General features: G+C 40.0%; 1 protein-coding gene across 1 annotated transcript in view; it reads left to right on the top strand.

Moving 5' to 3' along the window:
* DNAH11 (dynein axonemal heavy chain 11) overlaps nt 1-16,212 on the top strand; it is a 216,756-nt gene that overhangs the window by 46,720 nt on the left and 153,824 nt on the right. The window contains exons 15-23 of the mRNA XM_018576316.1: nt 618-950; nt 3,119-3,373; nt 3,460-3,629; nt 5,247-5,469; nt 6,568-6,684; nt 7,715-7,801; nt 8,832-8,990; nt 10,918-11,001; nt 12,830-12,988. Coding sequence (XP_018431818.1) covers nt 618-950; nt 3,119-3,373; nt 3,460-3,629; nt 5,247-5,469; nt 6,568-6,684; nt 7,715-7,801; nt 8,832-8,990; nt 10,918-11,001; nt 12,830-12,988 — 1,587 coding nt within the window. The remainder of the gene's footprint in view (nt 1-617; nt 951-3,118; nt 3,374-3,459; nt 3,630-5,246; nt 5,470-6,567; nt 6,685-7,714; nt 7,802-8,831; nt 8,991-10,917; nt 11,002-12,829; nt 12,989-16,212) is intronic.

The raw sequence follows: 16,212 nt of genomic DNA on the forward strand, positions 1-16,212 counted from the left end.
GCAATAGATGCTGCACCTTGATGTTTGATGTTTAAGTTTTCTGTACAATTAGCTGGTCCCCTAAGAACTGGCCCTGATGATTTTTTTTAGAGTGGCTCCTTTCCCTTGCAGGATCCAATAGAGCTACCATTGTGTGTGCTAGTAAGCTGTCTCCCCACAAACACACAGGCACAGAAAGGCAAGGCACCTCCTCCCCCCTGCTCCTCCTTTCTCCTAACTGGTAGATAGATATCTGCTGAACACTAGTCTGTCCCTTGTGATCTTGCACTGGACAGGGAGTTCACGGAAATTGAGCTGAGAGCGTTGGCGCCATCTGTTTGGAATAACGCACAATCTCTTAGTCCCTAAGTTTCTTGTGACCAACATCCCTGGCATCACTGCAGCTTGAGATTCTAGCCCGCTCTGCAAGACCCGCAGCTCATGTGTCGCAGTGCTCCAGTCTGCAGATCGTGACAGTGTTGGTATTTAGTACAGCAGCAGGCATTTGCAAGTACTGGAGGTTTGCTCTGCAGTGCACACATTTCTGAAATTCTAATTTAATGTTGAAAACCTGATTGTGTGTATGCATACCCATTATTTTGTGTCTGATTGATGTATTGCTTTAACTCCTTGCACAGGAAAATATGAAACTCTTGAAGGCTGTTCCTGATGTGGATACCTGGAAAATCTATGTGGAGTACATGGATGACATTGTAACAGATGGCTTATACAACACTATTCTGCATTCCATGGAGTTCTTTATAGAGAACACAGATGAAAAGTTAAAGCCGGCACCTTTATTTGAGGCACAAATGTCTCTCAGTGGTAATGAAATTGTATTTAAGCCATCACTGCAGAAGGAAGATGGTGACGGTCTTTATGACCTTATGGAGGAGCTATTGGGTGACATATTTAAAATGTCAGGTCAAGTAAAAAGAATTGCAAAACATTTTGGAGTGGACAATTATCAGGTAAATTTTTTTTATTGTAAAGAACATCAACAGTAAAATTTAAAAGCAAGGCATTTAAAATACAAAGTTAAACCTTATGCTTGGCTTTTAATTTTTTTAATGGCTTTCTCTTTAACAATATAAAAAGTTTACATAGCACTACTTACCCTTTTCTTACTCTTTTCTGCCTTCCATTTCCTCTTCGTCTTCAAGCACAGATTCTCTATCCAATACTGCTGAGTTTTTACAGCACTATTAACACTATCTTCACGCTCCTTCTTGCCCTCCATGTCCTTCTTCTCCTCCAGCACAGGTACTTATTATTGTACTGCAGCGTTCTATTATCATTTCTCGCTCTTCACACTCAATTCTGCCCTCCATGTCCTCCTCGCCCTTCAGCTCAGGTCCTCTTTACAGTACTGCAGAGTTTACATAGCACTATTTGACCTCTCTACACCTCTACCTGCCCTCCACTCCTGCCCTCCATCTACTCCTTTGCCCTCCAACACAGGTCCTCATATCAGTAGGGTGGATTTCATACAGCACTACTCACCCTTGCTATGCTCCCTCCTTCTCTCCACTTCCTCTTCATCTTCCAGCACAGGTCCTCTTTACAGTTCTTCAGAATTTGCATACTCGCCCTCTCCACACTCCCCTTGCCTTCCGCACCCTCCTCTGCCCTCCAGCACAGATCTTCTCTACAGTACTGTGGAGTTTGCACATCCTCCATTGCCCTTTAGCACAGTTCCTCTTCACAGTACTGTACTACAAAGTTTGCACAGCACTACTCACCTTTTACATGCTCCTTCCTGCCATCCATGTCCTCCTCCACCCTCCAGTACAGGTCCTTTTAACAGTACTGTGCTTTACCATCTACCAGTAGAACAGGAGGATTTAAGAGAGAGAAAAAACATGGGGTCTCCCCTAAAATTCCTGACCAGACCCTTGATCCGAGCACAGGCCTGACAGGGCAGGAAAGGGAGGTGGGCACTCGCTCCCTGCCATACCAGGCCACATGCCCTCAGCACTGGGAGGGTGCTTTTCCATGGTCGCCCAGATGCGGCATCCCCCCCTTGTGAATGAGTAAGGGGTACTTATACCCCTACCCATTCACTTAGGAGTTAAATAAATTGTAAATAAAACAGACTTTTTAAAAAAATCCTTTATTTGGAAAAAAAACCAACAGGATTTTTGACAAGTCCTTTCATAAAAAAATGGATCCACTGATGTAATCCTAAAGTCAATCACAACGTCCAGCGTTGTCCACGACTCCGACTCGACGAAATAAAAAAAAAGAAAAGAAATAATAATAAAAAAAACCTGGATGCCTGCCGACGCGTCCGCTCGCGACAAACTCCCGCTGCAGAATGGCATTCTGACAGATGTCGGAAAAATAGAAACAATTGGGTGGAGCGGCGGTTTACATTTGTCTGGCACCTCACAGGACAGTGCATTGTGCTGTGATTGGGCAAAGTCTTGCACCTGACCTGTGGCCAGGTGCATTGCTTTACTCAATCATGGCTCGCACAAGGCACATCGAGCCCATCCCTATTGCTGACCTCCTCCTTCCAGAAATGCTAGGTGGAAGGCTGCCTTTGGCATTATTAATTTTTGATTCACTGGCTGGATTGGGAAAGTCAGTGGAGTCGGTGAGTGTAGTTCAAACTCCTTATATGCACACTAGTTCCAGATCAGGGCCTCACAAAGCATTAAAGCCACTGGGAAGGCCTAACAGCTAAGTGGTAAGCATTTTAGAGGGGGAGGTCAGCAGTAGCAGCATTTGTACTACATCACTACAGATTTCCTTTGATAAAAAACTAGTGTGGGAGATGTGGGGTAAAATGGGGGCACATTCATTTCTCAGCATTGCCTAGCTGAACCTACAATACACAAAGGTGACTAGAGACAGGAAGAAGATTTGAGATCTGTTCCAGGCCAGTAGCATTGTCAAACAGAACTTAAGAAATAAAAAGCAGACCCAAGTACCCATAACACACTGCCAAAATCTTTTGGATGTAATCTAATCATTACAATTCTCTATGGGGTTTTTTCAGCATTAGTATATGTGCCATCATCTGGTAAGATGGGAATTAGTTTATTTTGATTGTGATGGAAAGACTAGATAACAGATGTTGTAATGTCACTTGAAATTGTCTTTTGGATGGTTAATGTTTTTTAATTTTTTATAGAATGACCTTGATGAGATGACTGACCTTTCTGATATTCGGCAAGAAATTATGGAGAAAGTTACCAACATAATTGGAAAAGTCTTAGATTACAGAAGTACCTATGATTCATATTCCTATCTGTGGACTGATGACAAATCCGAGTCCATGAAACAGTTTATCCTGTATGGTCACGCGCTAACATCTGAGGAAATTGAAACACATGCGGATAATGGGGTCCCAGAAAGCCCTCCCACTATTGAGCAATTTAAAGAGCAGGCAAGAAATTATATTTTACAGATTTGTGAACTGCGTCATGTTTGAAAAAGATCACATTTAACACAACTTATGTTTATTTTTTTTAGATTGACATCTATGAAAATCTTTACACCCAGATATTTGCTTCTGAAGATACCAGGGTTTTTGAGAGTTGGTTCAAGCTGGACATGAAGCCTTTTAAAACAAGCATGCTCCTCATTATAAGGAAGTGGAGCTGGATGTTTAAGGAGCATCTTCTCAGATTCGTTGTTGATAGGTGATATGCAGTTTGGCAGATAATATACAATCTAAAAGTACCCACAGGTCATTTGTTAAGAACCGATCTGACCATCAGAACTCTCCTGTGTCTTACATATCTATACTATCTGGTTCATGCCATACACAGAACGTTTATGTACATAGCAGCAGATATGTTGGCTAAAGTCACATTAGTCAAAGGAGAATATGAATTGGTTCCTGCAGATTACTGCTTGTCTTAGTGAACAGGAGTTGAATGAAAATATATGGGCTGCAGTTACATCAACACAACTTGGTTTCAGAGGGCTCTCACAGACTGAAAACTGGTGCAAAGCAGAAGTAACCTGTCAGGCTTGCCTTTGTGTCACAAATGATTGGGCAGAATGGATTTTTTTATGGTTTGCTCTATTCATGTGTATGAAGATGAATGGAGCACTATTACTCTTAGACAGTAATAGAAAGATTGTCCAACACACACAGAAAAGTAGATCTACATATGATGAGAACAGAGGATAGTACACAGATCTGAGGCCATGTGCTTTTCTTCATATTGGCAGATTGTAATAGAAGTAGAAGTGCTACAAGTGTCCCTTTTTAACCTCAAAGTCACTTGTAAAAGGTGCCTAAGCTGTAAAAGAACATTGTGTGTACTCTCCTTTCTAGTTGCCCGTGTCTTCAAATCTGCTACTCCTTCTGTATGTCCTTTAACCGACTCCTACGTTACTACAGGACATATGAGCTAGCAGTAGGAGCCACACAGCACAGCAGTGTAAGAGAGTGCAAGTAGTGAACACACTTGGTAGTGTAGAATAGCTGCATCAGCTGGAAAGCAGAAATGTAGTGGTGTTTGTACACATGGGTCGCTAGAAAGATAAGTATGCAGTTTTTTTGTTTGTTTACGGCTCAGATTTATTCTGTAGCTACAGGATTATTTTAATGTATATTGTCAATATGTACATTGACTAAAAATCATACATGTGTACTCCTCCCGGTAGCCTATGAAAAAATGTCAGTATGATGGATTACCATTTCTTAAGAGAAGCCCTATTCCCAGCATTATGTCCAGCAACATCCTGGGTCTGAGAACATCTTGCTTTACGCTTGAAAATCTGTATGAGGGAAATTGGCTGCTGATTCAGCTCAGTGCAGAGCAGGTCTCCTATCTTCAACACCACCTTTAAGTAGTGACCTGGTTCAGCTTGTGTACAGATGGGTGCAAACACAAGGCCAGGCTGTGGTGCTAGAAAAAGATATCTATCCTCATTAAAGGTGGACTGGCATTTTTTAGGGCCTGTGTTTACAGACTTAGATGGACGCATTCAGCATGTTTTTTTTACATCAATTTGAAATACTTCTGAGATCAATTAGAATTGATTGCATTTCTATAGGTTTGTATGGGGACAAAAGTAGTTCTAAAGTGGTTCATAATCCCATGGCACTGGACCTTTTATAGACTTCAAGAATGGGTTTTTTAAGCACTAGTTGTAAAAGTTAAGCACTAGCTGTAAAAAGTTAGGCACTAGCTATAATTTTTAAGGTATATTGGCTACCTGGCTCCTGGGATTTGTTTGGTTTATGAAAGTGCAGTTAGCTTTTAAATGGTTTGACATTTGATATTTTTTTTGTTTTTTCATAGCTTGAATGACTTGGAGGAATTTATTAAGGTGACCGACTATTGTCTACAGCACAAAGTCCCGGAGAGAGATTATACAGCGCTAGTTGAAGTCATGGAGCATCTCCTGGCAGTGAGAGACAGACAGGCTGCAACTGATCCCTTATTTGACCCTATCAAGCAGACCATTGCCCTTCTCGAGAGCTATGGACAAAAACTGCCAGACCAGATTTATACACAGCTTGAGGTAAATATTTGTATATGTGCTGTATTGGAAGGTTTAGGTGGTGTTACAAATGGCCAGCGCCAGCTACAGACAGAACAATTTAGGAGAAAATTTTAATGGTTTTGCTAAAAAAAATTAAGTGTATACATTGGTATAAATATATCTTGATTTGTAATTATACTAATTATATAAAAAAAAATATTGTTTTACAAATTAGCATTTAATATTTACTGGACACATAATGGGTTACCTAAGGAGACATAGATTCAGTTTTTAGAGTGGGTCTGTCTGTCTGTCTCTCTCTCTTTGTATGTATGTATGTATGTATGTATATAAATATATATTATATATGTACATTTATCTGACTCGATCAGTTGTGTGTGTGTGTGAGCTTTAGCTGAAGCTATGGAGCTCTGTAAACAGCTCTTTTTTAGAAAAACGTGAGTAGGAGCCTAGAGCTATTTTTTATTTTTTTATTTTATTATTTTTTTACTATTTTTTTTGTTCTGATATTAAATTATGGAAATCTATACAAAACCGTTACTAAAAAAAATTAGGGAAAAATTAGTTTTTCATGCATACCCTCCACACCAAAGAGGTTTGGATTCATAGCCTGAATTTTGAAACCTCACTTCCTATCATGAGCACAGTTTCCAAAATTAGACATGCTGGTGTCCTTCATTTGGTACCACTGAGCTTCTTTATCACAGCATCATTTGATATTGGAGCATATTATGAAAACTGGAGTATCTCAACATCAACATTAGATGCCAGTTTTCTTTCAACTCTTATTTGAGCGTTTGCTTGTTAAACATTACCCAACACCAAAGGCCAGGATATATTGACCAATGCTATGACATGAATGGTGAATAAAAGGTGCATGTGTGGCATGTGAGCAATCATAACAGGCTGACCTTTGCCTTACTAATAGTTAGGCAAGTTGGATTTGTTTTGTCTGCTTTTTTCATGTGAACTGAACACACTATCGCTTATAGACAGTAATGGCAGTAATGATTGTCCGACATACACACAGAGACGTAGATGGGTTTCTGATGTATACAAAGGGTTGTTTTAATATCTGGTTTTATGTGCTTCCTTCTTTTCTCATATATCCTATAGGAGCTGCCAGAAAAATGGAACAATACAAAGAAAACTGCCATTACTGTAAAGCATGACCTGGCTCCTCTGCAGATACTGGAGGTTTCAGTTATCAAGAAAAGATGTGCTGCTTTTGATGTAAGTGGCATCCAAGGTTGTGACATTAAAGAAGAACTCCGGGATGCACATTACTCTATATATTTAGGTCCCTCTCAGTCAGAGGAAGCAATCTGCTGTAACTATTTTATCATAAAAGTGCTTACTTTTCTTGTAATCCTCGTATTTAGCTGCCAGTGATGTCACATCCTCCTATGCACAGATCAGTCCTTCCTGCAGCCAGGGGGAGGATCTAGGTAACCAGCGTGTGTGATATCCTGGCAGAGAAAGCAGACTACCTCTCCCATAAGCCATTGCAAAATGGAGGAAGTGGGAGATGGGAAGAGCTACAAAGTGCTGTATGTAGTTTTTTATTTTTTTCCTGACTGCACATACATATTATAAGTATCTCTACGTGACCAATTCCCCTGCTTTGAAGTCATCCTGCCTCCTCCTAACAACACCTGGGCATCTGGCTGTGTGGAATAGTGCTGTCCAGTTCATGAAGGAATCTTTCTTTCGAATTGGATTCTTTTCAGTGAAATAGACGAATCGATTCATCTGACTGAGCTGATAACTGTGTCATTTGAAACAGCTCAGTGCTGCATCATAAGCATAGCGAACAGTGTGACTTTACACGGAGTTCCAGCCCCGCCCAGTCTCAGGGAAAGAGGTGTGATAGCAGGGAGGTCTGCACTGAGAATGTGCGGGGTCAGACCAGCAGTCTAAGGCTTCCCTACTCCACCCGCTGCAGTGCGTGCTGGGATGTGATCTCTTCCTGCTGTCTGCAATAGAACTACAAGGAGGAGGTTATTAGACCACATGCTAGGCTGATAAACTGCACAGTGGCTAGTGGTCTAACAGAAAGGAAATTAAGGGGACAGTGGGCAGGAAACAAAGGCTTGTACTATGGATTTCTGGAAGACCATACTGCTATGCAGAAAAGTAAGCACAGATTTTTAATACTTCCAAAAGCTAGTTACAGTAGGCTGAAAATTAATTTTTCATGGAGTTCTTTAACATAATCGTTCACTAATTTTTAGAAGAAATATTATGTTATTATCTTTTCCAGATGAAACAGAATATCTTCAGGGAGCAGTTTTGTCTGGAAGTTCCTTTCTCATATGCTGCCCAGAAGCCGTATACACTTCTGGATAAGGTAACCAGCATCTGTTGTGATTGTATGTGTTAGGGTCCCACCATTGTCTGTTGATGGTCCTCCTACCTGAAAGCCTGCTACACTCATAAGTTGCACATGGCAAAGTTGATGCTTGTAAGATCAAATCCATACAGTTTTCCACACCAATACATGTCACAAGAGTATTACTTAGATTATTAAGCCTTTATATGACAGATTTTCTTAACCGTTTTAAGACCTTGGGTACACACATCTACATCCTAATATCTTGGGGGCACCTCATACGCCCAGGGATTCCTCCCCCCCATAGCCACTCTATCCACCAAAATCACCTCAACCAGCTACCAGTTTCGGTCTGTATCACAGTAGTGCTGTCAGCAGCTGGGACATTGGATACTCATTCTTTAGGAAATCATTATGTTATTAAATGTTTGTTTCTATATTATGCACTGTATCATCCCTGCTTAGGCAGTATACAGCATCTCTCAGTCGTGAAACCTTTATTGAGAACAATACAAAGGTTTTTAACATCCCCATGGGCTCCCTGGGCAACTGCTTGTTCTGCCCTTATTTTACTCCAGTATTAATGGCACTCAACATATTTCCGCACTCAGAATTAGGGACATTTCTCAAATGACTGATTTTACAATCTTTATTCCTAATGCCATCTTTGTGAGTGCCTAAATCACACATGAATCCAGTTATCAGAGACACCTAGACTTTGGTACTAGACAATCTTCTTCTAATGTTTATAGGTGCTAGTTTCCTTATGTGACATCAGGCTATCAGATTTTGCATCAAATCAACTAAATTTACCAATAGCTTTGTAGATTTAAGATCTTCCTGAGTGGTTATGATCTGAATAGATTGTGTTGGGATGTCCTCATACTACATGTTTTTTTGGTATATTTTGTTGACCTGACAGATCAAATCTAAAAACAAATTTTTGCCCACCCTGCAGCTCATGGTTCTCTTTTATTGGCTTGATTTTAGAAAGAAAATATACTCATCATGTCCTCATTAAAACATTTTGGTCATATCTATCCCACAGGCCAATCAAGACCTTTGGAAGCTGGAAAAGGAAGTAAAACACCTCCAAGAATCAGCTGATTTGTTTGAAGTGGCAGTTCCTGACTACAAGCAGATGAAGAAATGCCGGGAGGAGATAAAACTGCTCAAAGAATTGTGGGATCTTATATATAATGTTCAGGTATGGTTGCCTCACTTCATTGCCTGTGATATGATTCTGGTGACCGTGTTTTGTGACATGTTTACTGTGTTGTAAAGGAGCATTATACATACAGTATACAGAATTCTGGAAAGGAATTGCTACCTTTTGAAAATGCTAAAGAACAACTTTTGCGTCATTCAACCCAATTCCTGTGTGCCCATGGCTCCGTCCCTGCCCTGGACTCACAGGATGAATACTGCAGAGTGCGACGCCATGTCATTAGGTGATACCTCTAGTTAGAATTTAGGATCTGTCCATTGCTGGGGGAAGAAGATGGCGAAAAGGACCTGTGATGTAACTGGACCCGGCTGAAGACGCCTAAAAAAAAAAGGTAAGTATAGAGATTTTTAAGCTGGAGGATACTCTGATCTGGGAGGGGGAGTCCAGCAAGCCCACAGTGGGGCTTTAATTCTTGAAATGGTACAGTGGATTTATATGGATGATTTCTTGTAAATACACTGTTGGACACATTAGACTTATTGCTCTGTGTCCCCATTTTTTTTTAAAATTTTCATTCACTTCATCTTCCATTGGCATGACAGAAAGTGAGGGGAAAGACTCCATAACAGACAGGGACAGGAAAAAAAATATGTTACAGACTTCTGACTCATCTTCACTTAAAAAATAAATGGTCTGGAGTTCTACCTTAACTGCTAGTGGTTATTGGTCAGTAGCCTAATAATAATATAGTAAAGTGCAGTGCCTTTGTCCACAGCAATTTCTGCGGCAGCTGAACAATTCTGTATATCCCCCATGAGCTTGATGGCAGGTTAAATATTTTAGCAGAGTTCTGCAAAAGCCCAGGTAATGGGATAACCACCCATTCGTTGTTCAATTTCAAGTTAGTTTCTAACAAAACAATGTTTAACGAGTTTGTACTGTCTAGCACATATGACTGAATGTTGATTTTATCTGCCTGGATGCTAAATAAATGAACCCACACGAAACCAGATGGAGGTTTATTTTTACTATGCAGATGTTAATGTTCCACTATACATAAATGACATGATTTTCACAAACTGCTTTATGTAAGAGAGGATTAAATGCACAAAGACAAATATAAGAACGTTTTCCAACAAATAAGGGAGGTAAATGTGTGGCTTGATATTTTCCAAATACGCAGGTAACTTTGACTATTCCATTTACCTACAGTGATAGCCAACAGCAATCAATAGGCTGTGTGGCAATGGAAATAAATGTTAACTATCCCAAATGATGGATCTAGAACCTTTGATGATGAGGCTGATTTACTTCACTTCTACCATTCACTTCATTTATTCAATCTGAAAAACAGATACCAGTTCAACTGCTTTAGTAAATCAGCCCAGTTATGAGTACTAATTGTGTCTTAAATGTTAATGTGATATATAGAACAGGCTTACCTACTGGAAGATTTTTCTTTCACCTTCTGTTGGACCTTTCAACTATCTTGGACCTGTACTTGTGCACATCATTAGCCTCATTATTATTATTTTTTCATAGAAATAAAAAAAATTAAATAGAAGAAAAGAATGCAAAGCAACAGTATAAAAAGAACTATTAAACACAAAAAGGAAAAAAAAAACACAAATACAAAGTGAAAACAAAATAAACTACCTTAAATACAGCCCATAATTACGCCCTTTTAATATAAAAATATACAGTATTTTGCTTAAAGGAGAACTATGGGGTTAAGTCTTATCCCCATAGTTCTCCTTAGATTCAATAATCAAAAATGAGAGTTTCACCAAAATCACTGTACTCGTTCCTTTTGAAAAGGCATATTTGCGGTGGGGATAGTGGTCCTTTTATGTGAAGAAAATGTACTTAGTATTAGGAAGTTTTTTTAGTTCTTCACCTATTTTACAATTTAGCCATGTATGTGTTGGGCCATGTTAACTCACCATATTTCATGCTTGTTTTACAGAGCAGCATTGCTGATTGGGTTAAAACACAGTGGAGGCAGATTAATGTGGAACAGATGGATGTTGAGTTAAGAAGGTTTTCCAAGGCAAGTTTCACAGCTGCTGCTTTTATAAAAACGCTTTCCTAAATATATTGACCTGCAATGTATTGTTCACGATGTATTAAACTACAAAATTAATATTCTGTATAATGAACATAATAGCTATAATTTATGCTGTAGTAGGATATCACAAAATGTCACTCTTCTGTCTAAGTTTCCTAATAGGAATTACTTAAAATAAATGATTTTATTAAATATTTTTTTTACTTTATGTGTTGGGCCTGATGTATGCAAATAAGGAAGAAAAAAGGGGGGAAATAGCTGTTGTCAATAGCAACCCATTTCATTACATCTTACATCTTACATGCCTTGGGAAAAGGAAGCATGGAATCTACTTGGCTGCTTTGTGCAATTTATGTTTGTTCCAGTTACACATGTTCCAAATGTTGTGTTGCTTGATACATGTAATAATACATATAATACCTGATCCATCTTCCCACCTGGAAGGCATTCCAGTGATCCTCATAGCTCCATATTGGCCCAGGTGGATGTGGTACCCTGATCTGACTGAGCTCATGGCAAATGCTCCATGGGCTTTTCCAGATAATCAGAACCTTCTGTCTCAATGGCTGGTTTATTATCCTGCTTCACAGTCACTGGGTTAAATGGCATGGCTGTTGAAGTCTTGAGGGACAGTGGTATTTCCAAATCAATGATTCCCACGTGGAAGGCATACTTTTTTTTTGATGCAAGGAAACACTCCTGGGAACAAATACTCACCTTGAAGTCAATGCTGAAGCCTGATGAAGGGACCCTGCGAGGTCCCGAAAGCGCTTGTATCCATTATGACAACTTGTTCAATAAAATGAGCATTTGGTGATTCCAAAAGGATCTTCTGTGTGCTGGGGACATCTTTCACATTTATCTTATGCATACAGCGCAGCATTACGAGCACCCTTCCCATTGCATGGAATCTCTGGTAAGGAGTATGACAAGAACCTTTCTATTGATTTGTACATTGTCCCAACTTTTTTGGAATTGGGGTTGTATGATAAGATTCCACCCTTTCCTGTCAAGACACATTCTACTAGGTGTGTGCGTGCTACCTGGTCTTTTATTTAGTGTTTTTTTTAGTGTTTTGTTGCTGTTGCCCACCCCTCAGTTGGACTGCTTTTGGACATCCCATCCCTCTGTGTTTATGATCTTCTGCCTAATATTGCTGTTCTACAAAACTGAGACATGTTGGTAGTGGGAACGGTTTTACTTGGCTGGCCATTATTTTTTTTTTGTTTGTTTGTTTGCAAATGTCTAAATCCTCGCATATGCAGTTGCCTCTGAATCTTGTGTCGCTGAATTAAAATTTTACGGTGTCTACAAAAAGCCAATTTTTGAGGCATTGCCCAGCAAAAAACACATATCATGATATGCAAGGTACAGAACTATAGATACAAAAAGTGTGAGACTTAATTGGGGCTTTAAATAGTCCAGACTGCTGTGGACACAGCTGCATGCATTCCTTACTTCATGTCAGTGACACTGTACAGTGGTTACATGCCCTGTCTGCAATTTTGGCTGAATAGCACAGATGAAATGTGCCTGAATAGCGGTGGGGTGAAGCCCCACCTCTTCATGTTAAGAACCCATGCTGTCCCTTCATTTTAGTGTTTCTAGTACAGTGAACTATGCTATCACAACTAAAGATAGTATATGAACTCTCATTCCTACCTACATAAGACTGAATCAATACTTTTTATACACGAGTCCTATATAATTTGTTTTGTTTTAATAATGCAACTGTGTAAAAAGTGGCATGTTTACCTTGTAGCAGTTCTGTCATTATTGGCATCATCTGATTATGACTTGTTTACTTTAGGATATTTTGTCGTTGGACAAGCAAGTTCGTTCTTGGGATGCGTATACCGGACTGGATTTAACTGTAAAAAATCTGATAATCTCCTTGCGTGCTGTAACAGACCTACAGAACCCAGCCATTCGGGAGAGACACTGGCACCAGCTAATGGTTGCCACAAAGGTCAGTACTCCTCAGAAGAGAAATCAACCCATGGGTATCCCCCCTGGCTGCAGTATCAGTTTTGGTTGTAATGCCCTGAGGGAAGCCAGGCAATTAGGGAATACTTTTTAAAATATATTGATATACATGTTGGGAATACTAAAATATCCTAAATAATGCTAAAATATAATGAAAGTGATATTAAAGTCAAAAGCATTTTAAGCTATTTTAAATGCTGATGAAATTACTTACATTGAAGGCTGCTCCTTGATGTTTAAAAGTTTTAGTTTGCTACAGAATCAGCTGATCCTCTGAGCACTGGTCCTGACTTCCTGTTTTAGAGTGACGCCTTTCTCAAGCAGAGTGCTATGAAGTCGCCCTTGAGTGTGCTAGTAAGCTATTTGTGTCTCCACAAACACACAGACATAGCAAATTAAGCCACTACCCTGCCCACTGGCCCCCTCTTCTCCCTCCTCTTTTCTCCAAGCTAGTAGATGAACAGTTGCTGGAGTCTGCTCTGTCCTGTTTGATCTTGTACTGGACAGAAAGTTAAGGGAAGCTGAGCTGAGAGACTTGAAAGCAGCTGTTCAGGAACATGATAATTGTAAGCGTTTGGCCAAAAATGTAAAGCAATGCTTTGCTGGGAAATATATATTTGTTTTATCTGGATTAATTATTGAAAACATTTTTGAGAGTTTAATACTACTATAAGGAGTGCATTGTAAAATGTTGTACAATAACACTGGTTGAGAGACCATTAGTACTTCTTAAAGTATGTATGTATATATGTAAACCCCAACAATGACAATCTCTTTGTTTCATTTTGATTTGTTAAAGTAGAACTATGGGGTTAGGGCTTTTCCCCATAGTTCTCCTTAGGGTAACGGGAGGACACAAACAAGCGTCCTCCTGTCACCCTAAGCTCAGTATACCGCGAGCTACTGCTCGCAGTATACTGAGACGCCGCAGCTGAAGCGGATCCCGACAATTGTGTCTGGATCCGCCCAGATGCGTGAGTGACAGCTGGCTCTGACCTATCTAGAGGCAGAGCCAGCTGTACCCGCCCCCTTCCCGTCCGTTCAGCCAGTCAGCGTTGGAGGATCGGAGCGGGGAGGGGTGAATCCAGTCCCTCCCCTGTCACGGCAGAGAGCCGTGACAGGATCGAGAAGTGAGCGAGCGCCGGTATGTGTTCGCTCACCTCCCGATCTACTCAGCCGACCTGTGACAGTCTCATTGTCACAGGTCGGCTAGAACTATAAGGATGAGTGAAAAGCACTCACCTCATAGTTCTCCTTTAAATATCAGTATTAAAGTAAAGTAGCTAGCAAGCTCTGTGGAGTTGAATGCATGCAGCCGTGAGCGTGCACGCCTGAGAGACACCATGGGAGCCGAGGAGTCTGCACTGGATCAGAGACCAGCACCAGCACCTGGAGGGATTCATGAATACAAATGGAAAGAAGAAGATGATCGGCTCAAGAGGCATCATTTAAGGTAAGCCCTTAAAGCAGCATGGCAGGGGAAGGAAAATAATTGTGACTTTAATGTCACTTTAAATGATCAGTGCAAAAAATACCTATTGAGCCTACCAGTGAGCTCCTTACTTCCTGTAGTGAGCTGACAGTGGCAAACTGAAATCTCAAACCAGATCACAAGCCCTGTCCAGTTCTCCTCTATTAATTACAGAATACCTCCCGCTATGTGATGGAGATGAGGAGCGGGGAGGTGTTTTGTTTTCCTAACACACTTCCTGCCCTAGGGGATAAAAATAAAAATAAAAAAGATGAGCAGACAACTAATGCAACGGCCAGCTGCAATATAATCAATTTTTATCTTTGAGTTTAGAAATGCTTTAATGATATTGCAGTAAGATGTGCCATTGTCTTGCATGCAGGACAAGGTTTAGGCTTGTTATATGCTATGAAGATCTGCAGTCAACATTCTATTTCTATATTCTATATTTCAACATTTAATAGAGTAAAGACTAGACTAGCTACATATCCAAAAATGCAGCTTCGGAAAAAAACGTTTTTGTGAAAACAATATTTACCGTACTGTTTATGAAGTCCTATAGCTTTAACAGTCATGTACTGTAGATGGAAAATAAAAAGAACGCAAAAAAAAAGATCTTTGGCTGGTGCTCCTCCTTAGCATGTGATGGCGAACTCTTAATTAAGAAAAAAAAATCAGCAGCAGCTCACCTTCCTGTGCTTCTTCTGTCAGTAATGAGGATCATGACTGTAGGGGGCAGGCACAGACACAGCACGGCTTCCACTGACTCCCTGTTGTATACTTGAATCATTTGAATCCCAAAGCATATTTCTCCCTAAATCCCCTTTAGTTTCAGTTCATTGTTTTTTCTTTTGGAATTGCACATTTAGGTTTTGTATTCTACCCTAACATATTTTAGCGGGTTTTTCTCAGCACAGTTAGGGCTTTAATTTGGTAGTAAATTGTGACACATGTATTTTTTATTTCCTTTGTTGTTATTGGGATTAAAAAATTAATAATTGGGATTAAATAATTTCCCTGTCATTTTTCCCAACGCAACATTCGCATAATTTGGTCATCACCATATATTTAACCTAACATAAGAGCAAGAAGAGCAAGATCAACAAATTGGCATCATGATTACTTTTTTGCAGGTTTGCAGTCACTAAAATTTTTTATGACACAATGGGGTTGATTTACTAACCTTATAAACACGCCACGAACAAGTATACACCTCTGTAGTTTGTTCCCTCCCAGCATGATCTATTCGTGGAATCTAGACACCTTTGTAGTGTGTACACACCCAGCAGGTGTGTTGTGCAAAGCCCTGCATGAATTGCAAGGTGATGTTGTGTAAATTAGCTCTACGTTGTGTTGCTTGCGTTGATGAATGCAGGAAAGTAAATGCATGAGCTAACCATTTTTGTCTAAACTGTGAAGCAGCATTATATATGTATCATGTGCATGATGTTTCCATATATGGCATTCGTGGAAATATGCTTTTGGAGACTTGCATTCCGCTATTAGGGCGGCGTGTAGCCTATGGCGCATGCTACATGACGCTCACGTACGTAAATACACAAAAACGTGCCATAACGGCGTGAAAATGTGACACGTTGCTCGTGTTTGGTTGATAAATACGTTTTGCTGTGTAAAAATGCACACGCACCTGGTGCGTGCGTGAGTTTTAGGTTAGTAAATCACCCCCAATGCGTTCAATTATGTGAGCAATTATTGCTTATATATATATATATATA

The sequence above is a fragment of the Nanorana parkeri genome, unplaced genomic scaffold (assembly GCF_000935625.1).
Source record: "Nanorana parkeri isolate BGI_ZX_2015 unplaced genomic scaffold, ASM93562v1 scaffold64, whole genome shotgun sequence".
Classification (NCBI taxonomy): domain Eukaryota; kingdom Metazoa; phylum Chordata; class Amphibia; order Anura; family Dicroglossidae; genus Nanorana; species Nanorana parkeri.